Here is a 24,613-nt window from a genome sequence, read left to right on the forward strand (position 1 = left end):
AGGATTTTTTTAGATCATCATTGTCGGGTATAGCTATAGCTATCTGAACGGGAGTGAACTAACGTGACATGAACATCCGGAGATGATGTGATCAGATCGGACTGCGTTGATCAGATCAGCGTGGTTTGATATATTGGGAGGGGTGAGGAACCCTGGGGTACCTGCCATTAAAGTTTTACATAACAACTGGAAGAGAAAGCTAGACTCAGTAAATCAGGCTCGAAACCACTTCATCACCAACAAATCTTCTGTTTAAATATGATTTATCATTTTTTAAGTAGAATAAACTATATAATTTAAACACTGCATCTTTAAGTTATAAGTCGTTAGATTTTATTAACCTGATTTTCTGGAGTGCTAGGACATGGGGGCCTAACCGGGCTTGAGTGAGGTATACACAGCACAGGTGAGGGATGAGATAAGATCTAAGGAAACAGATGTAGGGGAAGTCTGCAGCGCTGGTGTGCAGATATACACTTCACAGAGATACATCACAGCAGGACAGCCAGCCTACACCTATAAACACACTGATGATGTATTTCATACATCTGTCCCAAACCTCTCACTGATGACAATTCTACCTCCCAACTCTACAACTCTCACTACTCAACTCATGGCTACAATGAGATCCATCAATTATTAATTAATTCTGATTTCAGTTCTTTTACATTTCTGCCCACACTAAATTCTGATGAAAAATAACTTCTCTTTGAAAAGCAATATCAGCTAGTGAAGTATTACACTGACTACATCTCATAACAGCAGAATTGTTTCCTTTTAAATAAAGTTGTGTCCCTTAAAAACCTGAGTTGTGTCCCTTTAAACATACGTTAAATACACTTGGACACAAGTTTTGTCCTTTTATAAATTTGTCCCTTGAATTGTTTAAAAAGTGCTTATTAACAGTTAATGATTGTCAACATATAAAGTTCACTAAAGGTCACATCTAGTTGGCAATGGCATCATGACCCCAAAGGTCAAATTGATTCCTTTATCTTTATAAAAAAAAAATATGTTAAATATTCAAGGTCAAATCAAGGTCAGTGAACAAGTGTTTAATCTGGCTTTACTTACAGTGTCCGTAACTTCCTCATACTTTCAAAGATGTCATTAGGTAATGTTGTTAGGTTGTTGTAATTCAGGGTTCTGAAATGGAGAAAAAATTAACAATCATAGCTACTGAAAGACATTGGATAGCCATCTTTAATGACAGACAATCAAAAATTGTTTGTAGACAGTAAGAATTGAGCTAGACAAAACAAGACAATGATAATTGACCTGGGTACTGCTACATACCTAACGGACACCTTAGGGACCCTTAGGGATGCTAGCTATGATGGAAATGTCCGTTTCATTTCTACCAGTGTCCAATGACACCCAAATAAATGTCGTTTTTTGTTTCTGTCATTCTATACATCTGGGATTAGTCTGTTGGAAGTAATGTTAGCTTAACAGTATACATATTCTCCTTTCCTTCATGTTGTATTCTTTGATATTGTAAAATATCTGTATCGACTAAATATTTCAGAAACTAAATAGCTAAATAACAAGACAATATTTTGTTGTTATGGCCTAGCACTGTGATATTAAGATTTTTATGTTTAGCGTATGCTAGGAGTTTTGACCAAGGAGGTTGATGAAGTATCAATAGAGTTATGTCTGAAGTGTGAGGTTTACTCCCCAAGGTTTTACTGAGACAGAAGTATCTACAGATCTCAACATCTCACTTTACTACTTACTGAAAATATTATCTCAATATCAAAATGCATTCTTAACGATTATTAGTATTAACCCTGATATTCCAAACTTATCAGGACTTTTCACCATGTACACAAAATTGTTATTATAATCTGAAAATGTATCCTTAATGATAACACAGAAGAAATGAGTGTGGCAGTGTTCCCAGGGGGATGAAATGATACGATCTAGACATACAATCGTAATCCGCCACAGGAACATCAACATGATGGCTGTCATAACGATTATTAGCTCATCAAACAGATCTCTCTGTGAACTTGGCTTTTCGCTGGCTAAATTGTAACATAAATCAATGAATCAAAGGTTATATGTATCTATGTTTACTTGTTGTGTATTTTATAATCTGTGAACTTACAAAATCTCCATGTTGCGATGGGTCTTGATAGCCTGGCCAGATACGCAGGTCAGTTCGTTGTGGTCAAGTTGTCTAAAAATATATAACAAAAATGGGGGATATAAAACAATCAAGGTCACTAAAAGTTCCCCTAAAGGGTGTTTTAATGATCAGTGAAGGAATGGGTTGAGAGTGAGAGAGGTGAATTGTAAATTAAGAAAGACAAAAAGGTATGATTGGGTGAATGCATGCCAGGGGAGATAATCTTAACTCAATGCTATCATACCATATATTAATATCTTAGTGGATCTTTATTTATTTTTCAATATTTTAAAAAGGTTTTTTTCCTATACACAACATAACAAGGTATCTTTGTTGCCTTCCTTCCTGATAGGGCAACAGTTAGTTCTATTAAATCGAGCGGTGTTCAATCCTCAACTGAGTTCACTAGAACATTTCTCACACAGCAGAGCTTTTTACAGAGGAAGATTCAAAGAGCTTTGTACATGCCCAAACAACATAAATTACTTACTGGTGAATTCAACATGTAGTTTGGTTGTTATCTTTTTAGTTATTGTCAAAATCGAGATTTTGAGTAGCCAAATAATGGCCACAACTGGACTTTTAGATGTGATAAAAACTAACATTTATGGAGAAAATTCCCTTTAACCAGGGCAATGAGTATACAGTTTATTGTTTTCCTGCACTTTGATGCATAAACCAATAAGTTCTAAGAACAGAATGTGATACAGTAGAATCGCTCTGTATATTAATCTGACATGACTTTTATAATAAAATTATGAATCCTCTCCCAGCTGTCGGGTTTAAGTTTAAAAAACAAAAACATTCTTTACATGTTATCATATCCTTCTACATCTATAATGCTTTGTCCTTTAGAAGGAGCCAGGATTTACTATCATCAGAAGGTCATAGCCGTCATGTATAGTGCAAACGTGAGGTACAATTTACTGATCCAAAGAATCAAGAATTCCACGATTGCAGATGTCATTCATAGACTCGTATACACCCACCACAACTATGCAGCATCTAGATATATCTGATAGCTGTTGTAGCCATTCACAAAATACCAGACTTACTAACAAAGCAGAACATATTGTCGCTGAGATCCAAAGTTATTTTCTACAGAAGAACTTTACATACAATATTCTGTAACATAAAGTTGATACTGTTTCCTAAGCATTCATTAGATTTAGCAAACGTGAGCTACAAATTATCTCTGTTATGGTTTTTCATCTAAAATAGATTTCAAAATTGCAATTTTATTTAAATGTACAGAAAGTATCGAACGTAATAGAAAGGAAACACCATGTGTATTTGTGTCATTTTCTTATATGCTTAGAACTCTTCTTGGTCGGAGATAAGATTTTGGGAATAAAGTCCTCAACCCATAACTTTGCAGGATTTTTTTAATTTGTTGAATATTTTTTTAACATTTTTTTCGTACTTTAGAATTTTCTTTAAAGTACCTAGCCTCCAGATTCACATTCATAACATTCAATTGTATTCTTACAAATTAGAGGGGGAAAAACAATAAAAAAGGCAACAAAAATAACAATGCAATAACACTAATTAAGCATCTGTTTGTTTCCATAATCACAAATGACAAGTAAATTGGATTCTTAACCACAAAACCTGAAACAAGCACTTTATGGTTAGACCGCTGAATTGGTTGTCAATGTAGGCTATGCCCGAGTCATGAGTACGCTGCGCTTTCCTGAAGTACTCCTAGTCTCCATACGGGCAAACATACTTTAAACCCATTGTCTTTTTACAATAACAATAAAATGAAGAAACTGTCAAGATGATGATTGAAAAAATAGCTCCCAATAAAATAAAATACAGTTTCTATCTGAGTAGCTAAAGGGAGGTAATTAACAAGGTGAATTACAAGTATATTAACGTTTCGTTAGATTAAACTCCTCCACAACAATAAGATTTCCATTAACAGATGTCTTGTGTAAATTCTTTAAATGACATTTGTGTAACTAAAGAAGAAGAACCACAAGAAAGAAAGTAGTGTCTGTACTTGTAAGATCTCATTTGTACTTTTATCCTGGTTAGATATAAGGTGGAAGGCTTTTGACCACCGGCTAAGAATAATCACTCCGACCTTCATATAGAAAAAAAATACTACTTGATATGTAAAAGGTCCAAACCAAATCTATAAAATTATCACTTTTTTCTGTGTTTAATCCTCAAAGTTCATCAGCTAATATGCACTTGACATGGAATGTATGCCACAGGAATTTAGCTTAAGGGCCTCAGGTCAACTCTGCCACCTTGAACATCTTTTGATAAGGAGAATATTGGCACATATATCCGGAAGTAATGTTCCTAAGGCATGTAACCCATGTGAAGGTTCCATTTAGGCCATGAACCATTTTACCAAACAGTTGGGTTATCACAGATATAAAGCCTTAAATCTGTTAGAAACACAGGCCACATTCTCTGCCACCTCTACCAAAACACACAGGTATTCCTCAGATACCACTATAGTACATTTTACATGTACTCAACTGCCCAGGATATATAATAGGTGTGTAGTATGAAAAATGGACATGAAAGCAGGACATGTTAAATAGGACGCGATGCAACAGGATGGGACAAATATGGGAAACAATAAATGACTTAATCCATTTCATGGGAGAGCATAAAAAAGTATTAGATGATTGTAGCATAAAGTCTGTTCCAATGGCAAACTTTAAGGTCCCAAAACAATAATATTATACATGTTTGCATTCATATTTGTCCTTTGATCTCAAGGTCTTTGTAGAAAGTTGACCTGGATATTTCTCAGACCTGGATATTTCTATGTATGAAATGAAATGTTGCTGCACATGAAACATGATTCAGCTACAGCTAAAGTTAAAAAAAAAATTTCATTCGATCTTCATTCTATAAACTGGTGTTGGTCATAGACTGAAATATGTATTGATGCAAAGTAATACTGACGCAAAATAATGATACAGAAACAAATGCACTCCTCCTAACCCTCCATGACAACGGACTGGGTGGGGGCAAAACTGTGGTGACTGCGCAAATTATAAAACACTTCGATAAAATACTTAGACCATTAAACTTTTATCAAAACAATTCAAAACTATGATTTTTTTGGTGAAATTTGAGATTGCATTCATGAGGTTTGTTGACCCCAGTTTAAGTGCAGCACTCCAACATAACATGGAGGATGGATTGTTAATATGATGTACTGGTCACAACTGGTGTTAAACAATACTTAAGGTGCACATGTAAACATACACTACTGTGACCTTTTCTGAGTACACTAGAAATTCTAATGATGTGTCATGTATAAATCTTAGAAACAAATATCTTATCATCAGCCATTATTGATTATTATAAATTTTTCTTTCATAGTTATTTCATAGAAATCAACTCCTAAACGTTTAGTCAATCTAGGAATTTACACTACAATATACTTTGGTTTAAAGAGTCCAAAACTTAAATAATTTTACAATTGTCATATCGCAGATTGAGCAGGAATGTATTTATTCAAACATTTTCATGTCTTTCTTGTGCTATTAAAGCAGTTTTAAGTGATACCTGATTATAGTGTCTTATTTGCTACTGAATAATGTTAATTGATGTTTTGTATATAAAATATATACAAAGAATGATTCTTTATGAAAAGGTTGATAAAACATTTTTTGATGATATAAGTGTATACTTACAGGTTTTTGAGCACTCTAGATCCAGTAAGGGTATCTTTGCCAATAAATCGCAGTTTGTTGTAACTCAAGTCTCTGAAACAACAGAGGTATACTATTAGTATACATAAATACAAAAGGGAGACAATCTGGTTACAATAAAGACATGTAAAAAGGGGAGATAATCAAGTTACATAAAGACATTACAAAGGGGAGATAATCAGGCTACAATAAAGACATGAACAAAGGGGAGATAATCAAGCTACATAAAGACATGTACAATGGGGAGACAACCAGGCAAGAATAAAGACATGAACAAAGGGGAGACAATCAGGCTACAATAAAGACATGTACAAAGGGGAGACAATCAGGCTACAATACATACATGTACAAAGGGGAGATAATCAGGCTACAATAAAGACGTGCTCAAAGGGGAGAGAATCGGACTAAAATAAAGGCAATAAATCAATTCAATCCTGAAATCTGATTGTTGGCTTTTGCTAGTGTATTCTAATGATTCATATAAATAATGTTTTATCAACACACACACAAATCATTTTATATTACTCCAGGAAAGACTTGGCTAGAGGAAGACTGGGGCATCATCTCTAATTAATCTGAGCCTTTGTTTATGTCCGTTTTATTGTCAAAGACATGACCAAGTAATCTGTTTCTCCTTGATGTTATTTAGTTACTATGGAAACAGTACTCGAGTTATAATATAGCTGAAATCGGTTCTGATGATTTTCAGATGATCTACCTGCGACATATAAATAACACATTTTTGTGTACCTTTTGGTTGTTTAAATGAATTTGGTTTAGAATAGGTGAGTATCTGCTATGTCATGTTCAAGTTTCACTACCTTGAGAATGCTGAGAGAAGTAACAAGCCCAGTTATTGTACCAGGGCTCTGGGCTTAATGTTTGAATCACCACATACGAGCTAGCTGTCAGGGCTAATTTGACTTATGACAGATCATTAACAATTAAATCTGATCGTTGGGCCTGATTAAGTACTATCAAAGAAATATTTTCATAATATTTTTGACGACCTTTATGTTTGTGGATGGCAGATGTTCAAATGGAACATTTGTTCTATTTTTTATTGAATAAGTAAATAGATTTAAGAATTCGGCACACGTAGCTGACTTATAGACATGTACTGAGAATAAAACAATGATAGAATGTCTAAAATACAATGTGGGTTAATCAAGGTAGCTGGGCACACTCGGACAATCAGAACTCAGGCTGACGCTCTGACCCAATAGACAAACCTTGTAAACTTGAAATCTTGTAAACATAAACAATAGCTGCCATAATCAATTCAGTCTTTTCATATCAAGGCTTGTAAGAATAAGGTCAGAAATATATACCTTGTCAATATCCTGAATTAAATTTTGAAACAATCACTTAAATCAACAAATAAGTATAGTCATATCCCATTGTTATAATGTCTTCAAGCTTAAATAGAGTTCCTTGTATGACAGATATAGAAATATGATTTTTGAAAGACAATTCCAATATGTGGATAAAATCCTGTTTTATCTAAATAACTGAAATATCATCATGACGATTACAATTTGATTTATTTTTCCCCTTATTAAAACCTATTGATTAACTACCATATCAATAACTTGTACTTGAATGAAACAGCGTCTTATAACGCACCGACCATTATTTTTTTGTCTAGACCGTCTCAGACTTACTATGACTCGGGATTAGTTTGTCAATACACAACAATAACATTAGAAATTTAATATCGAGGAAAAATTGCAAAACATTGATTTAAAATAATCAAGAATGATTCAGCAGAAAAAGGCAGTTTGACATTCAATTAATGTCTGCATACCTTAAGAATTGTTTAAATGCAACTTGGATGCAAAATCAACAATCGACTGACAGATGAACAATATTGAATTTTACTCGATATTGAATCCATTATAATATATCTACTGTCATGTACCAGTTATGGAAACAACAACAACAAGTCAAATGGGTGCAGGTATGACTCAACTCTGTATGTATTTCACAAATGAAGGAAATAGCGAATCAAACCTTTTCATTTATATATGTATTTTTTGTTTGTTTTTTTTTTATAATATACACTTTAAATTTTATATCAAAGATAATCCTTTTAGTTAAATAATTTTGTTTTGTTTTGAAAAAAAACAACATTTTGTTTTCATTTGGAAACAATTGTACTGTAAATTGTATATGAAAAGATTCCCAATCGCAAAATGAAAGTCTTCACGTTCTACATTACCTAAAAAAAAAACATGTTTTTATGTTAATTTCATATTCTGGACGTTGTCCAGAGAATCTCAGATTCCTTCAAAAATAGACATTGCATAAATTTCCAAACAGATACAACATTTTTGCATGAAGATAGCCTGTACTATCTACAGAGGTTCTAGCCAAGATATTGGTCTATATCTCTCAGGCCTCCCACGTGTATTTTGCACATTCAGATAGACCTAGCGAAGTATTTTTCTCTATTTTTAAGGAGTGTGGTTAAGAAGTTATCTCCCTTGATGGATCAGATTTCACGTTTTACCCTCTAACATAATAGTATGTTATTGTCACAGGGTGACTCCCAGGATGAGCATGCCGATTCGCCATTATGATTTTTTCATTTAATTTAGCATGGATTTTTTTTATTATTTTAGGGTTACCAACTAAAGGCTCAGTTACAATTGGACTGAGATACCTAACCTCACACAAACTACAATAGCTGGGTGTTAGGTTTTAGATCAGTCTCAATAAAATTTCATTTCTAGTTCACTGTAACGTTTTTATAGTATACCTCAAATATCTTACGGAGGAAATCGACTAATTCTTGTATATTGTTGCTGTAAAGAACTTTTTTTTTACCTTTTTGATCCATAATTATTTACAAATATATATGTATCATACAAATACAGGTCTATTTATTTTCATATATCTTGATACACCTGTGGTTTTCTTTTGACTAATTGACCATAATTAATAACAAATCTTGGATTTTCTCCATACAGTCACATACCCCCTTGAAGTAATGACAGAGTGTAAATCGGACCAACATCTTCTCTTCAAATGATATAAATATGACCCTGTTATTATAGACTTTATGAAACTGACGCAGGTCAAACAGCCTACACTAAAACATTTGATGGAATTTGAAGATAGTGTCTCCCCCTAGTGGTGATCTAACACTGCCCTATTTGGAGTTATTGACCCCTGATATTCAGGCTTTGAAGCCTACATTACATTCCTGACAGGACATGGTGTACATTTCAGTGTAACAGCTGATCCGTTCCTATCAGGTGTATTTTCTTCTCCCAGCATGTTCTCAACACAATATCGTAACATCGGATACTTCCCTGGTTGTCATTTTGACATCGGATACGAGACTTTAAAAGCATAGTCAACCCTTATATCATAAAATTTTAGTGCCAAATAACATTTTTTTCTGTAATTAAACATTAAAAAATTTAAAATTTCAATGTATTTTTCTGTACTTTGGTCAGCTTCTCCATGCTACAGACCAACAGAAATTAGCATACATCATGACCTCACTCTTCGGATATTACTTGGTACCTGCGTGACCTTCACTATATGGTTGTGTTCTTGCCATCTAAACCTATGTCAGATACATAATAATATAGGACACCTGGCAGTGTTAATACGTAAACGGACGTTAATTTGAATAGAACAGAACGATATGCTAATTACCTCCCCAACTTTGTAAAACAATGGAATGTTATTAACATACACGCATAATTAGGCCTATGTTTATACTGAAAATGTGAACAACTTATCATGTAAGACTCATATAAGACACATTTCAATAATGCTTTTTACTTGTTTATAATGAACCATTTCAACAAAGGTTTTGCAATATTTGTCACAGATCCAAAAAGGCACCAAGTCTACTGATTGTATATCTCAGGCCCTAACTAGATTATTTAAGATATAATTTTTCATTAGCCTGAAAGATACCAGCAGCATCACCAAGAATTTGTGCCTTTTTCATCAGTTTGAAATATATTTTGGCTTTCGCTCCTCCTTTTGAAATGTTTTTTTTTATCAGTTTGAAAGCACAGTTTGACATTTCATTTAGTTTTAATGATCAGTACTATAGAAAGAGAAACCCAGAAAAGTACAAGGCATTCTCCTCACCCACACTGTATTCCTTATTCTGGGATATGGAAGCTCTATAAGTTTGCTTTAAAGCTATGTAGGATTCTCAGCACATTAATGTACCAGCAGAAAATTCATATGTATTTTCGCCGAAAACTCCAGATCATATTTTCTTCCTGAAACTTCAAATAAAAAAAGAAAGTCTTCTTTTTAAGCAATATTGTAAACATCTGACAGACATTTATAGATGTCTACCAGAAGCTTCCATACGAAACAAGAAATTGCAAAGAACCCTGCTTTGCTATGAAAACTTTAATATGGTAACAAAAAATATAAAAAATAAAATGCCCTCAATAGCAAAAGAGCAGCAACCTATACAGATACAGTGGTTGCACACAGCGAAGCATCTTGGACTGACTGGCGTATGGACAGAGACCCTACAATGCAATATTCCTGTTATTGTCACGGGGAAAATGTATAAACACTATATATAATTGGGGATTAAACAAAAAGCAGACAGAACCTCTAATATATAGGTCACTTATGTATATAACTAACACACCAAGACTTCATTGAACTAATTCCATTAAAACTATAAAAAAAACTTAAATCTCTCATAAAACCATATCAGTATGATTGGTTATAGCGAACCAATTAATCTGCTGTCTCGTTGAAACGTTTGATACATATCAGGTAATGAACAGCACTATCAAGCACCTTTGTAGGTCCTATCACAATCAGCATTACCCCTATCTTCTACCCGACCAGCTGTCGCAATCCCCTTAACCAACAACGCACAGAAACGGGATACAACTTATAGGACGACTTCTGTGACGTTACCAACTTAAAATTTGTCAACTCACAATGACTTATCACTGTAATAGTTCAGAATGTGTCTATTAAAAAACCTCTCCAGATTAATTGACGGCACACAGGATTAGATTAACGTCTAAGATACTGTCAATTTACCAAGTTTATGCACTTTTTGGCCCGTATATCTTAAACCTCTTACGGAAAATTCAGTCATTCATCGCATTTTATACAACATTACCTACAGACCAGAGATAGACACCACATACAGATAACTGTTATACTTAGTACAGACCATATATCCCCTTCCACCATTACACCATTGTTATTGAATTTCATTGATCTCAGAGTGTTCAATATATGGCTAAAATGTCAAGCAAATTAAAGGACCTATTTGACCAACGACCTGTCAGCTTTGTTTTACGAGCTCGACGGGTGAATCCTCTATACGAGTGTAGCTGACCAGAAATAACGTATCCGCTAAAACATAAACTAGAGGCTTTGTTGATAGGCATCAGCCCCACCGGGTCCATAGGGACAGAACCATGAGCAGAGATCAAATCCACAAAACATCTACAACTAGCCAGACATTATCCTGTTTAAAGTCATCAAACAAGTGTTGTTAAATGTTGGTCTTGAGATTTTGGTTTAAATAAAGAGGCCATTATGATTTGATTTCAGTAAGAATGGACTTTTTGAACATGCTCAAAATGATCCTTCAGCATGGCCCTTTAGCGGATCGACTATCAATGTTAAAAGTATTGTTTTTACTACATAAATACTGTATAATCATCATTAAAAACCTATATTGAATAAATACTAGTAGAAAGCTACAGCAACAAGAGATCTGCCGCAAGGAAGGGAAAGGGAAAGGAATCTCTCGTTTAGTCATAACCGTTCGTAGAAAGTGTTATTGTTTTAAAAGTTTAATTTGTTACCGCTATGAATAGAAAATACCTCAAATGAAAATATGATCATAGTACCGTATTTACAATGAAATGAACATGTAATAAGGATTAGAAATATAAAACAATTTTATCTACAATTAAATAATAATTAAGTTCTGTTATGATCAACCGATCAAGTCTGAGTGTATAGAGAGATATGACGTTGTACGTCACATATAAAATGGATTTTAATTTCCCCGGTTGTGTCTGACATTTTACACCTCCCTGTCAGACAGTATTAGAATAGAGCTAGAAATAATTTCTTTGATCTTTGATTTCATTACTGTCAATCAGAACCAAAGAGAGGCTTCATTGTGGTTGGATCAGAGAGGCTCATGGGAATTAACGTCACCATGCAACCACGCAAAAACACAAATTTGACATTAATGTTAAATTGATTATTGAGGCGTGTCTGAGGTCGAAAACCTTCTTTATATAACGTGTTCTGATGTGTTATTACTGCATGTCTTACACCGATATCAAAAGAGATCTCGACATCCTGTTTTTTTATTTCCTGTATTAATAATCTTTGGGAAAATTAAATAAACATACAAAATAGTTTGTTGAAGAACTTATGAACTCTGTCTTCCAAATTTTATACAGAAACAAATATTACAACATGTATATGATTAATTAAGCGAACTGTTATGTTTTAAAAATTTATGTTTTCAGTTGTTTTTTTATTACTTTTTAATGAAACCCTTTTAAGCTTCCTTGTTTGTTCAATGGTAGAATTGAACGAATAGATTTTGAACGTTTTACATATATATGTATTTTGACAGAAAAGTTATCCAGCATTATCTTTCCATCAATTTTATTTCTAAGGGAAGTACCGCAGCCTTTGGACAGGGTTACAGGATTCCAACAAAACTCTGAACTAGAATTCAATTTGCCTCATTTTTTTTTATTATTATTATTTTCAATCCCACATTGATGTACAAAGAATGGAACAACAGAATTGACTGGCTGAAGACTTTACAGTCAGGTATTAGTAGGCTACTTATGGTGGAAGTGAAGGATCATAAAGCCTTACAATCGTAGATTCTGTACTGTGTAATTTTCCATTCATACAGTGCAACAGTATTTAGTCTATTTCTTTAGATGAATGTGACTATTTTCTGACATAGGAGTCGTCCCAGACACAATAATGAATTGTAGTTCTGCAGTCAAAGAAACAAATTGTATATACAGTGTAGTCCAATCTACGTCACTTTCCTATCTAACTCTTTACAGGTATCATTCATTCCTATGATATTAATATTTGTCATAGAAATTTATGAATATTTACACACATTCAAAATTATAGCATGAGAAGCCATAAATTACAGCTGTGGAAATTACCTCCTCGCTGTCAACAATGCTATCCCAACATATCATTCCTTTCAAAAAGAAGATGGCTTTCAACCCATCTATCTGCTATACGTGATAAAGAAACCTAATATTTCACCTTTTATGTGCTAAAAAGTCACGGAAATAAAACATGAGAATGAATTTTTTTTGTTAAATGTTAATATTTATCTAGTCTGGACTTCAATCAGAAAGATTTGATGTTTTGACAGATATTTTAAGTGTCAGTACTATTTGTTATTAAGAGATGTTTTTTATGGTTTACCTTTCAGAAACATTAAAAAGAGATTATGATGCAATATGCTAGAGACAAATAGTACCATATTTGAGTTCAAGCTTGTTATCATGCAAAAATGTGTTTAGGTCACCCTAAATTGTTTTAAATATCATTAAAAAAAATTGTTTGTCTCAACAGATTTTAATTCCAAGTTCTGTAAAATGTTTCGGAGTAGGACAATCTTGATAATCCAACCAACCAACCAACACAGACTTCACATGAAACCTGTCCTATGCCAGATGTGCTTACTCTTATTAGATATACAGCCACATTTTTCATAATGACAAATTTGATGAGAAATGTTAGTTTTGTGAACTATGGTGCGTGTAATCTACTTTTAGCCCTCTGTTATATACTAACATTGATGTACGACCCACACCTACACCTGCTGATCACATACGGGCCATCAATACACAATAGGTATCTCTTTTTGATACAGAAAATAATGCTTCTAATATCTGGTCTGTAACCCTGAACAATAACCCTCACCATCTAAATGTAGTTTTAGAATCAGATTGATAATATTCTTATGTTATTTTGTCATTGTAACAAATTTTGTATGTGTATATGTTTTGTTTCTCTGTTAATTAATAGTTGTGATTAATACAGTGATTGACATAAGCACCCCAACTTTAATCTTTGTTTGGTATTACTCATAATACACCTCTAAAATAATTTCAATCTTCAAATGTACATGACAAGTAATTTAATTACAGCTCTGGACTAGCTATTACATTAATTATAGACAAAAGTCGTGCAGTCTGAATCAACACTTTATCAACCTAGAGGAATCTCTAGTTATGAAATTATTTATCACCTTGGAGAAGGACAATAGCCTTGTTTAGGGAAATAATATTATTTTCACACTTCTTTAAACAACACTCTGTAAATAAGATTATAATTTCTTAATGAAATCATGTGTTACTGCAGAAGCTTAAAAGCACCTTGAGAATATTCTAAGATACTTGGAAGGCATCTGGTAATCTAAATCTATAGAATCTCAATGATGTCATGATAAAAGGTAGTACTTAATGTTAAGTACACTCCTAAAGATGCTCCACCGCCGACAGAGCATAAATGATATTTATCATTTGAACAATAATTGGTGTTTAATCGTGTATATATATGTCTAATTTACACAAATATCATATCAAATAATTTATTGTGCTTTTGGTGCATGCGCAATCAGTGCTTCATTCCACATAGGATATAGTGCCACGGAATTTTTTCGGAATGCAATTAATTATTTTTTATATTTTTAATTTAAAGTAAAATTAGAAGCTCAAATTTTTCAATGGTGGTAATGGTATTAAGTAGATAAATTTTGTAACTGAAGAAAAATAATAAATTGTCTGCTCCTGTTTTTGATAGTGAAAAAATACCATTTGTAAGCGGTGGAGCATCTTTAAACTATACTGGTGTAACTATAATTTTGAATCTTTTTCAAACAATTGATTCTGTACATTTCCATGGAATTCAGGTAGATCATAAGAAGAAATTATAATTCTATATCATGTTTCTACACCTCTAATTTCTCAGATATTATTCTACCCGCCACACAATCAGTACCATCCATGCCTATTGACACCTAACACTTCAGCATAGGCTGCAGCAGTTTTAACACAGGAATCTGCTGTGAAGCCTTAAAGACATCCCCAGGTGGTCTATTGAAATTGTCGATTGGCAAATATTTATACAACCTATCAAGATACGTTTTAAATAAATGCACACAGTGTCATTTATGGCTGTACAGGTAATTTGAAGCACAGTCACCTCTGTATAATATATCCAATCATAAATTCATAGCAACTTTTTCAAATAAGAAGTCAGTTTGAATTTATATACAGGGAAGAGTATGATATTGTGATTTGGAGAATCAGAGGACATTTGCTGTAAATCGGATTAGGATGTATGTATGGAGGCAGCGGGAGAAGAGATGTACACCTGGGATCAACAGATACACCAGATACACATGTAATGAACACAAACATACATTCTGTGTTTGTATAGCAGCTCTCATTATCTGAGAACCACTGATATATACCTGTGTGAGGCTATCAAAATCAACCAAAGATAAATATTAGTTCTAGATATAGGTAGGAAGCAGCTTCACCATCCGTTGACCTATGTTTTCACTCTCTGTAAGTCTTCGGAGATATACCGTGAATAACTTGTGAACAGCAGATAACGTGTGTAATTTTGTTCTAAACCCCACATGCTTATAAACATCATTTCTAGGAAAAAATCTGAATAATAAAGTCAATTTTCATTCCACAAACGTAATTACTACTCATACATCGCAAAAAATGACAGCCTTATCTTCAGACTGGGGTTCATTGTAAAAATCAACCAACTTTGAATAACTACATATGTGGTATATGTAGCTCTGTGATAACAACATTGCAAATATTCTATAAGCAGCCAAAAAGGTCTTATATAAATACTCTTTCACTATAGTCCTACAGGGTATGGTCCTATGGTTATATTGCTTTATATGAATCAACTGACTTAATTATTGTGCTTATATGACCAATATCAATCTGAAGTGATAAGAATGATCTTATTAGAAAACAATATTGACAGGCATTATATAATCCATAAGATAAAATTATTGTATGAACTTAAAACATAAAACATTTTTTGTCAACAACTGAATTAAGCGCATTAACCTAAAGGATGGAGTCGGGATGCTATGACAGTTCGGATTACTGATACAGACTATGTACCAAACAGTCGGCCCTTGTTTGTTTGTCGCGGCCAGGGGAGGGGCAGACAACCCATCAACACACCATCACAAGGCTTAATTGATACCTACCGTTGACCGCCCATCGCTGTGATGATACAGCGTTAATCGCTTGACCATTTACCTGTTGTCCAGGTACAGGTGTATGGCCCTGGGCTGACCAGGTAAGACCAGTGTGAGATACTGATCTATCACCGTATTTGTCCACAATAAATGTTTACCTGGCGTTACGTATAGACACCTGTAATTTCCTTTGACATGTTACCTGTAATTGTAGCAGGTAAACAGCTATTTGTTGACGTTAACTGTTCAGTTTAAAGAAATAAACACTTAGGGATTGACTTCTTTACATGTATTTCTCATATAACAGTTCAATGTCATGGGGAGTAGCTGGTAAAGGAGATCGTTTTTTTAGTTTGCCCTGATTGTATATAATGACATGGCACTTCTGGACCTTCACATTATATAGAAGATTATCATTTCATCTCCAACAGACTGTAACTCTCCCACTCCAAATCATTAAAGGAAAAAATCAACTTCGCCATAAATATAGCAACAATAATTGTATGTCTTGAGAAATTAAGTGATCTGGAAAAAAGAACTTGGTTGTATGTTTGATAAGATTAACTCTTCATTCATAGAAAGTGTCATTTAAGGATGGCTTAATTTCTGTCTAAGTGGTGTGCTGCGTCTATGAAACGTATGCATGTTTTGGGTGATTGCAGTATGTTTGCATTTTGACTCTTTGTAGAACCCAGCGCCTGTATAGCTTCCTTACAGGGGTGAGAGCTCAACTCAAGGCTAGTGAGGCAGTATATACATGTCAAGGGAGACGTAAGAGAGAATAAAAAAAATTAGGTAGGAAAAGAGAAATTTAAATTGAGTCGCCTTTTATGATCATAAAATAGGGGAACATTTGGTTAAAAAGTATGAAAAGTTAAAAAAAACTACTTTCATTGAAGTTGCCATCAAATCAAAACTACAGATTGACCTCAAACTAAAAATTTTCCATTATATATCTTTAATAACTTTGTATATAACCTATACTAGCTATATCATAAATGACTTCCAGTACAGACCATACAGACAAATTATCCCTGGTTAAAATGATACAGTATATTTTGCTGTAGTATAAAGGTTCTATATGACAGCCAGACCCATCCTTACCAGATAAACAGGATCTCAAATATCGTCTGGGATATTTGATACTAGACTCAATCAAACAAGTCTTCATCAGGGATTCACTTTGATATCAGAAACTAAATCAGATGACATTTACTATACCAATTAATGCTGTTTAATTAATTTCAGGTAAGTTGATGATGTTCTATTTTTAATCTTATAAAGCTAAGCAACATGTATTCAACCACAAGATGTACTTTAGGCTCAAAGATAGTATTTTACAACAATTTATTTTTACCCTGTAATATATATCATTCAGGCTAACCTATCAACTTTGAAACAAAACTTTGTACAGGTAATATATTACTTTTTACATGCAGAACAAGTAAGCATGCTGTTAAGGTTGGTATTTGCTATTACCAGGGAATTTTGTTCTCAATTTCCCGAGACTGGTACAATTATTGGACCATGTCCTTATATACCTGGTTTACTATAGAAATCTTGTAAAGTGGTGAACACATGTTTTTTCCATGTGGGCCTGTAGACTTCCCAGTCTGGTTGTGGAATGAATGTCTTTTTAGAGAAATCATGCTGTCAGCTGGCTAACTCATCAGGAACCTATCTGACTTTTAACATGTTTTTACAGGTGATGAGAGCAGATAGATGTGTAGTGCAGTACAACCAACAGAGAGGTTGGGTGTTTGAAGAGAGGTTGGGGGAATGGGGAAAACTTGTACCAGTAATCTCTGTACACTCTCTGCTGTGGAGGAAACTTAATGCTAATATTGTCTTTATTTTTACTGAAAAGAGCATCTCATTTGTCAGATAAGTTCTGTACCAGTCTATAGCAGACCCCCCCCTCTCTGCCATCCCTCCTATTAGACTTCAATATACATCTCAACACACTTCAAGAAGTGAAAATGCCAAATCCAGGAAATTAGTTTTAAGAACTGATAATGAAATAATCAGTGCTTAGCATTAGTGAAGATCTACATTTAGAATTATTAAAGCATTGTTCCTCACACAGGAGTGTCCTATTTTGGAAGTCCCCATCATACCTTAACCTTAATGCACCACTCGTAAACGCACCCCTTTACCCCTCCAGTACCCATACCTCTCCAATCACCCCCTCCCTTACCACAGCCCTCTCAACCCTGGGACAAATATTACTTATCAAATACCTACTTTCATATGAAGTTTGATTCATTGATTCCCAACTAAAAAGCATTTTCTGATAATTTGTTTCCCTTTTTTTTGGCCTGTGCGTGTTGTGATATGTTCTTCATGTATAACTTGTGTTATTTTGCCATGAGAGTAAGTGATGCCATACTCTATTTGCATGCTCTAGGATAAAACATCTGCTCTAAATTCTAAACCAATATCTTAAACTTACGGTTCAAGGTTGCTGCATTGAACTATAAATCTTCCATGGGAGGGTAAAAAACTGCCAATTATGAGATAATATGTGGTCCTGGCTCCATTCTCTAAGTTGTATTAGCAAATATAGAACAACTGATTCCTGTATAGGTTGGAAAAAGCAATGAAAAGCCCAGAAACTCATAAACTGTCTTCCTGAACAGGGAGAAAGGTGTGGCGCCATAGGAAATCTACCTGGCTCTACAAACATGATAAAATTATGTATATGGGGAAATATCTTATATATTCTTTCCAATTCTTAAATTCTTCCAAAATATTCCATCCTTTCCAAATCTATCTCATATTAGTCAAAGGACATATAATAATGTAAGTAAATATGAAGTTCCAAATTTTACCCTGACTTAAATGTTGTTTTAATCACACAAATAGAATTATATAAAGTTACACTTAAAGACACACTAGTTATACAAATGCTCATACAAGCCTGCTTTCCTGATTTTGATTGACTCCTTAATGATGCAAAAGATTCATAAAATGTGTCTTTATCAGTGTCTTTTTTTTGATAACAAAAACAAAGTATCATAGCTAGATCTGCAGGCCTGATTGACATTATACCAAACCACATCTTAGAAGCAGCTTACAATGTAAGTTCGGAAAAATTTGAGGTTTAGAGGTGAAAGGTCAGGGGGTATTAAGTTACTTGAGAGACAGATGGTGATGACATGTTTATATTTAACACCCGAAAATGATGGACCCAACCTTGTAAACAAGACAAATGTTCCAGAACAGCTCCAGAACATTTCATATACAAACAGTAGTCCTACAACTTTTTTTTTTAAATAATATTTCATTCTTTTGAACTTTGTAATAAAGTTTTAAGAACACCTTTCTTTGATTTCTAAAAGAGATTGAGAAGCAAAGAGTCAATGTCCACTGGAATGGTAATGTCTGTATTTACCAATCTGATGGCGTTCATTGGTTTATGAAAGAGTCTCTGAATGTATTGGAGCAGAGATCTCATCCATCACACTGGCTTACTGACCGTGTCATCTTTTGACCTTCATTCAATCAGTTGAATACCAAATATGTCACCGTTACTTTGACCCATTCTACTGTCTGTTAAATCATGGCCTCAACAATGGAGAAATGGTTCAGATTTCTGCAGGAACAAATCATATGTCATATAAAGACACAATTATCCTACTCCAGTCAGCCAGGTCTCGTGGTGAACTCTTTTCTGTCACAAATTTTTATACCCTAACTTACATGCCTGTAACATATCATGAACTAGGTTTCGTGTAGAAGATGTATCAGCTAGGATACCCCCAATTCAATGTGCAGAGTTGAACTTGGCCTTTTTTCACACCTTGACACCTGAATGCCATCATTAACTCACGATTAAACCCCTTACTCCTACAATTAGGCCTGAATTTCTATGCTGTAGACTGAATTTGATACCATGCACGCATTTTCCAACTTAAGTCACTGGGTGATTTCATGACCAAACCCCATCTGTCACCAAATTTTACCCTCTCATCAAGTTCTTATGACTGGTTAGCTTGAAAATCTTGAAACTGAATCATTACTTTTCAAATTTGTATGTTCTTAAAAATTTTAGAATAAGAATTTGAATACTCAAATGTACCACTTCACATATCATTGATGCATAAATATTTACATCATCAGAAGATGAGCTTAAGATCATTTTAAATTCAGAGGAATAGGCTCCTAAGCCAAAGCAGTGAAGTCTGCTCCTAAAAGAATTTGGCAAATGCTTTTTAATTTAATTCTGAGGATTTCATCATTCTTAAAAGAGATTAAACAACAGACTTTTGGTAATTTTAATGTTTAATTCAAATTAAAACAAAACCAATTGTTTGGCTAATTTGTCTGGTCTGAATAGAGACAGATATGACCATCATGGAGTTTTCTCAGAGATCCAGACATTATAACTGTATAGGTGCTTATACAAAAAAATTATTAGTGTTTAATTTAACAAGAAACGAGTCATTTTTAGAGCAATTTATGTTTTCTCTCTTCATTATCACTTAGTTTCTGTACTGCACAAAGTGAGCAAGCTTCACCTTGTTTTATCGTAGTGGTCACTAGGTCAGTCGTCTCTGTCTTGGCAGCTTGATCAAAACACTCTTTATTCCAACTGTGTTTATCTCAAAACAACAATGTCAATGTTGCAAACAATTCCTCTGGTTTCCAACAACCATCATTTCAAACAACCATCATGTCAAGTTTTCCAAAGAATATATACATTTCAAACATCTTCCAGCCTAGTCTGCAAGATGGAGAGTCAAATCAAATCTTCAAAACACCGACTTATTATTTACCTTTAAGTTCTAAAATCTACATATGGATTTAAATTTAAAAGTAAATACTATTTCACTCTTACCTTTAAAAACATTCAAAATACATATTTAACCTCAAGTTTGACAAACATGATTACAAGATCTGCATGTAACCTAAACATCAAAAAACGTTCAGCTTAGGGCAGATCTTTACAGAAATAAATACACATCCAACATGTAGATAATATGTAGTGTCTTGTTTTATCCAGTACAAGACAACTGCATAACCTAATCATGAAAAGCAACAACAAAAGATTCAGAATGGATTAAAAACAGATTATCAGGAATTAGTGAAAGATGTTGTTTGAAGTTTTTCAGAGATGTCTGCCAAACAGCTGAAATCCAACAATTCTGTCCACCTTCACTGTATAAAAGTAAATTTAGATGTCAGATTCTAAGTGACATGGATGTTTGGGTACTAAAAATGGCAGTTAGAATAAATTCATTTTTAATCCTCATTAAATCTAATAGCAACTATTTATGTTTATCTTCATATTGTTTCAGGACTTGTAACATGTATCTCGCTCATTGTAATATACACACTGATAATAGTAGTTATATCTGTAAGACTGAAGGCTAAAAATTGTAAAATATTGACAAAATCTTCCTAGACAATTTCTGAAATTTTCAAAACAGACTTAAAACTACAATCAGTGATTAAACATTTAAAATAGCAATAAATAAAACATAAGTGTTGAGCTGTAATTGATGATCAATGCACCAGTAAAAAGATTGTGTGAAATAATGATGGATGGTTACGTTCAATCGGAGAAAGTGTTTACAGGAAAATAAACATCGGTGGTTAGAACATTATTGAAAGTCATAAACTTAAATCGCTAATGGGTTAAATTTGTTCCATAGGTGTGAAATATTTATAACTAATAGCTTTTAATCTTTTTACCTCGAAGCATGAACAATCAAACTGTAATTATGTAGTTAGCAGGTTTATTTGAATGTTTCCCAGTCACTAAAAGACCACCCCTGTACTCAAAACACTTTGGCCAACCATGAACTCATTTACCGATGAATACCCAATCCACCCTCCAGACAAAATAAAAATGTGTAGATTGACAGAAAGATATTTCCACTTGGCATACGCAAGAACAATTATAGTGTTGTATACGTACACCCTACCTAGCTGTGTCTCGTTACAGGTAAAACTTTTTACCTGATTTCCCCTACAGACAGATCTCTGGCCCCTATGATAGACAGACTCTTAATGGACGATTTGTATACAGTAGCCTTAACATTCCGCCACTGTTATATCTCATATGGGGATGACGTAAAATGTTTGGGTAGACGGCATTTAATCATGGCGTAATGCTGATTTGCTGACTGCTGATGTAAACAACCATTTTGAAATAATCCAATATCTTCGAATATGTGAAGCGGTTTAAAGCAATTCATGACCTTGAGAAAAGCTAGTGGCCTAATAGTATATCTATGTCTGTTTTGTTCTTTGTCTGGAAATCTTGTATTTCAGGATGCAGGTTATACATCCACATGAAGTAAAAGCTGATGTTTGTTCACGCTTCGAAATATCAAGATGTATCAGTAAACTAAATAACTGAAAGCCGCCCAGAACATGGAATCTAATCTGTCTATCTGTAAGCTCATCTTAATGTCATCAGATGACATCACCAGTTAAATGTTATATCTCTGTCATTCAATCAAATTTTGGCTTCAAATTCCATGACACAAAAAAATATTGCATTCTGATTCACAAAATATGCCAGACTTTGTGTTATCAGAAGAAAATCTAGTATAATGCATTACAAATGATTATGATCACTTGAAACACGTTTCGGAACTTCACAGATACGATTAATGCGGAAAAACACAGGAAATATTAGTTTTCGCAACCTTTGTATAATTTTGTGTCGCTATGCCCTATCAGGGTCATAAAAAGTTGTCTCGTTTTTAGCTACGAAACCAGATACAGTTGTGTCTGTCCATACACGGAGACGTTTCTCAGGTTCTCCATTGCATTTCTATAATGGTGAGGTGATCGGAGGGTAAGAATCTAATCTAATCAAACAGACTCCCTGTCATCGATTACACAAGAAACATTCATGTCAAAGTGCAATAGTTCATCCGTAATGGCCGATCAGGTTCAACCCTATCTCTCTCCAGCTGTCAAAAGTAAGTAATAAACATTTTCAAATCAGATCTTAAATGGTTGTTAGCTGTATTTTTTTAAACTCACATCAATAGTTGGTTCCCCATTTAAGGTGTAATTTTGGGCCTTTTTAGGACTAAAGTGTCCATTAGTTCTGTCAATGTCTTAAACAACAAGTCTAAAGGTTTGACTTAAGAGTATCTGATGTGTTAAATATTGCTGTAAAGGTTCGTCAACAAGAATAACGTGTATGACCTTGTAGTTTTTCGATGAGAACTGATCAACATTTCAAAGAATTTTTTTTAATAGATTAGAACAAAGCTTCATGATTAAGCAAAAGGATTGATAGGAAGGGAAGAATTTTGATGAGATTTTCTTTGTGTAAAAATTGTCAACATAGTTTTGGAATTACAGACATCAGTAGGAATCGCCTATCAGTGGTGTAACAAAGCATCACAATTAAAACAGTTTGGTAAAAAATGCTTTTTTGAATTGAAAATCGGACAGAATTACCATGAAATCTTTAAACACAGTCGTCTCTTAATTGACAGAAGTCTGACTTGTTCGCCATTTTACCACAGAATAAATGGGATTATGTAAGGATGCACACTATTTGTTTTTCTAGAGCTTCGATTTGATCTGTGGATCCTGACACGGCCACCATTATCCAGATGCACTGTTCCGTGACGGATTAAGACTGTCTTGTCACACATCAACTAGATTGGAAGCATGCATCAAATAGTCCAAATATTCTAATGTATTAAACAGCATGCATAATTCCAGACATTTGGAAGGTCTCAATTACAAGTTTATATTATTCTGCATTTCATTATCAATTCTACTGTCCGTTCCTAATATCAAATTACATTTTTAGTATTGTTTAATTATTTTGGCAGCATTGAGAATGTATCAATCTTCGTTTTGTAATTCTTAATGGCAGTGAAAAATACCTGATATCAGTCTGAGTGTCAAGAGTAATTTGGTGAACACCATTTAGTCAATCCAGTTATTTTGTATCTATACATAAGCCACTTACATTTACTGACAAAAATCGGAAATTGAAATGATCAATGAAGTAAATAGTGTGTCATAAAGTTCCTTATATAGTAAAAAGAGTTATGTCCCCTTGGGGAGTCTTAAAAACATTAGTTAAGATCATCATTCCAAGATCAGGTGAGGTTATATATCTTACCAATAGGCGGATGATAAGAGTGGCTAATCTCATTAGCTAGCACAATCCATTTGATAAAGGAGACAAGAGTGGCTTTTTCCTGATTGTTTTGTTTGATTAACACTAAGTGTACAGAGTGCTCTATTGGATATTATCTGTAAAAGGAGCAAGTTTATACCACAATGGAAACTGGTGCCGATAGATCTTATAGGGTTGGGATCAAGAATCACAAAGTCAGGGCAATAGTAACACAGTCCCTTTACAAAAATTGAATTCTAACTGATTGTCATAATTACTATTGCTAAAATTTAATAAATTTCAAAATAAATGGAGATACTGTAGCTAGGAAAGAAAACCATCTAAGGCTCTTTAATGGTCAGTATTTATCCTTCTGAAATGACCTATTCCAGTATAGTCATTCCACGGGTCTATGGTCATTCTAC

The 24,613-nt window shown here is 33.9% G+C and overlaps 1 protein-coding gene across 1 annotated transcript in view; it reads right to left on the reverse strand.

Annotated features, from left to right (window-relative positions):
• Nucleotides 1-24,613, reverse strand: part of LOC138334721 (protein slit-like) — a 104,888-nt gene that overhangs the window by 41,305 nt on the left and 38,970 nt on the right. Inside the window, exons 5-7 of the mRNA XM_069283408.1 lie at nucleotides 5,803-5,874; nucleotides 2,114-2,185; nucleotides 1,075-1,146 (exon numbers count right to left, since the gene is read on the reverse strand). Of these exons, the coding sequence (XP_069139509.1) occupies nucleotides 1,075-1,146; nucleotides 2,114-2,185; nucleotides 5,803-5,874 (216 nt within the window). The remainder of the gene's footprint in view (nucleotides 1-1,074; nucleotides 1,147-2,113; nucleotides 2,186-5,802; nucleotides 5,875-24,613) is intronic.

This window comes from Argopecten irradians, chromosome 11 (assembly GCF_041381155.1).
Source record: "Argopecten irradians isolate NY chromosome 11, Ai_NY, whole genome shotgun sequence".
In the NCBI taxonomy this organism is placed as follows: Eukaryota; Metazoa; Mollusca; class Bivalvia; order Pectinida; family Pectinidae; genus Argopecten; species Argopecten irradians.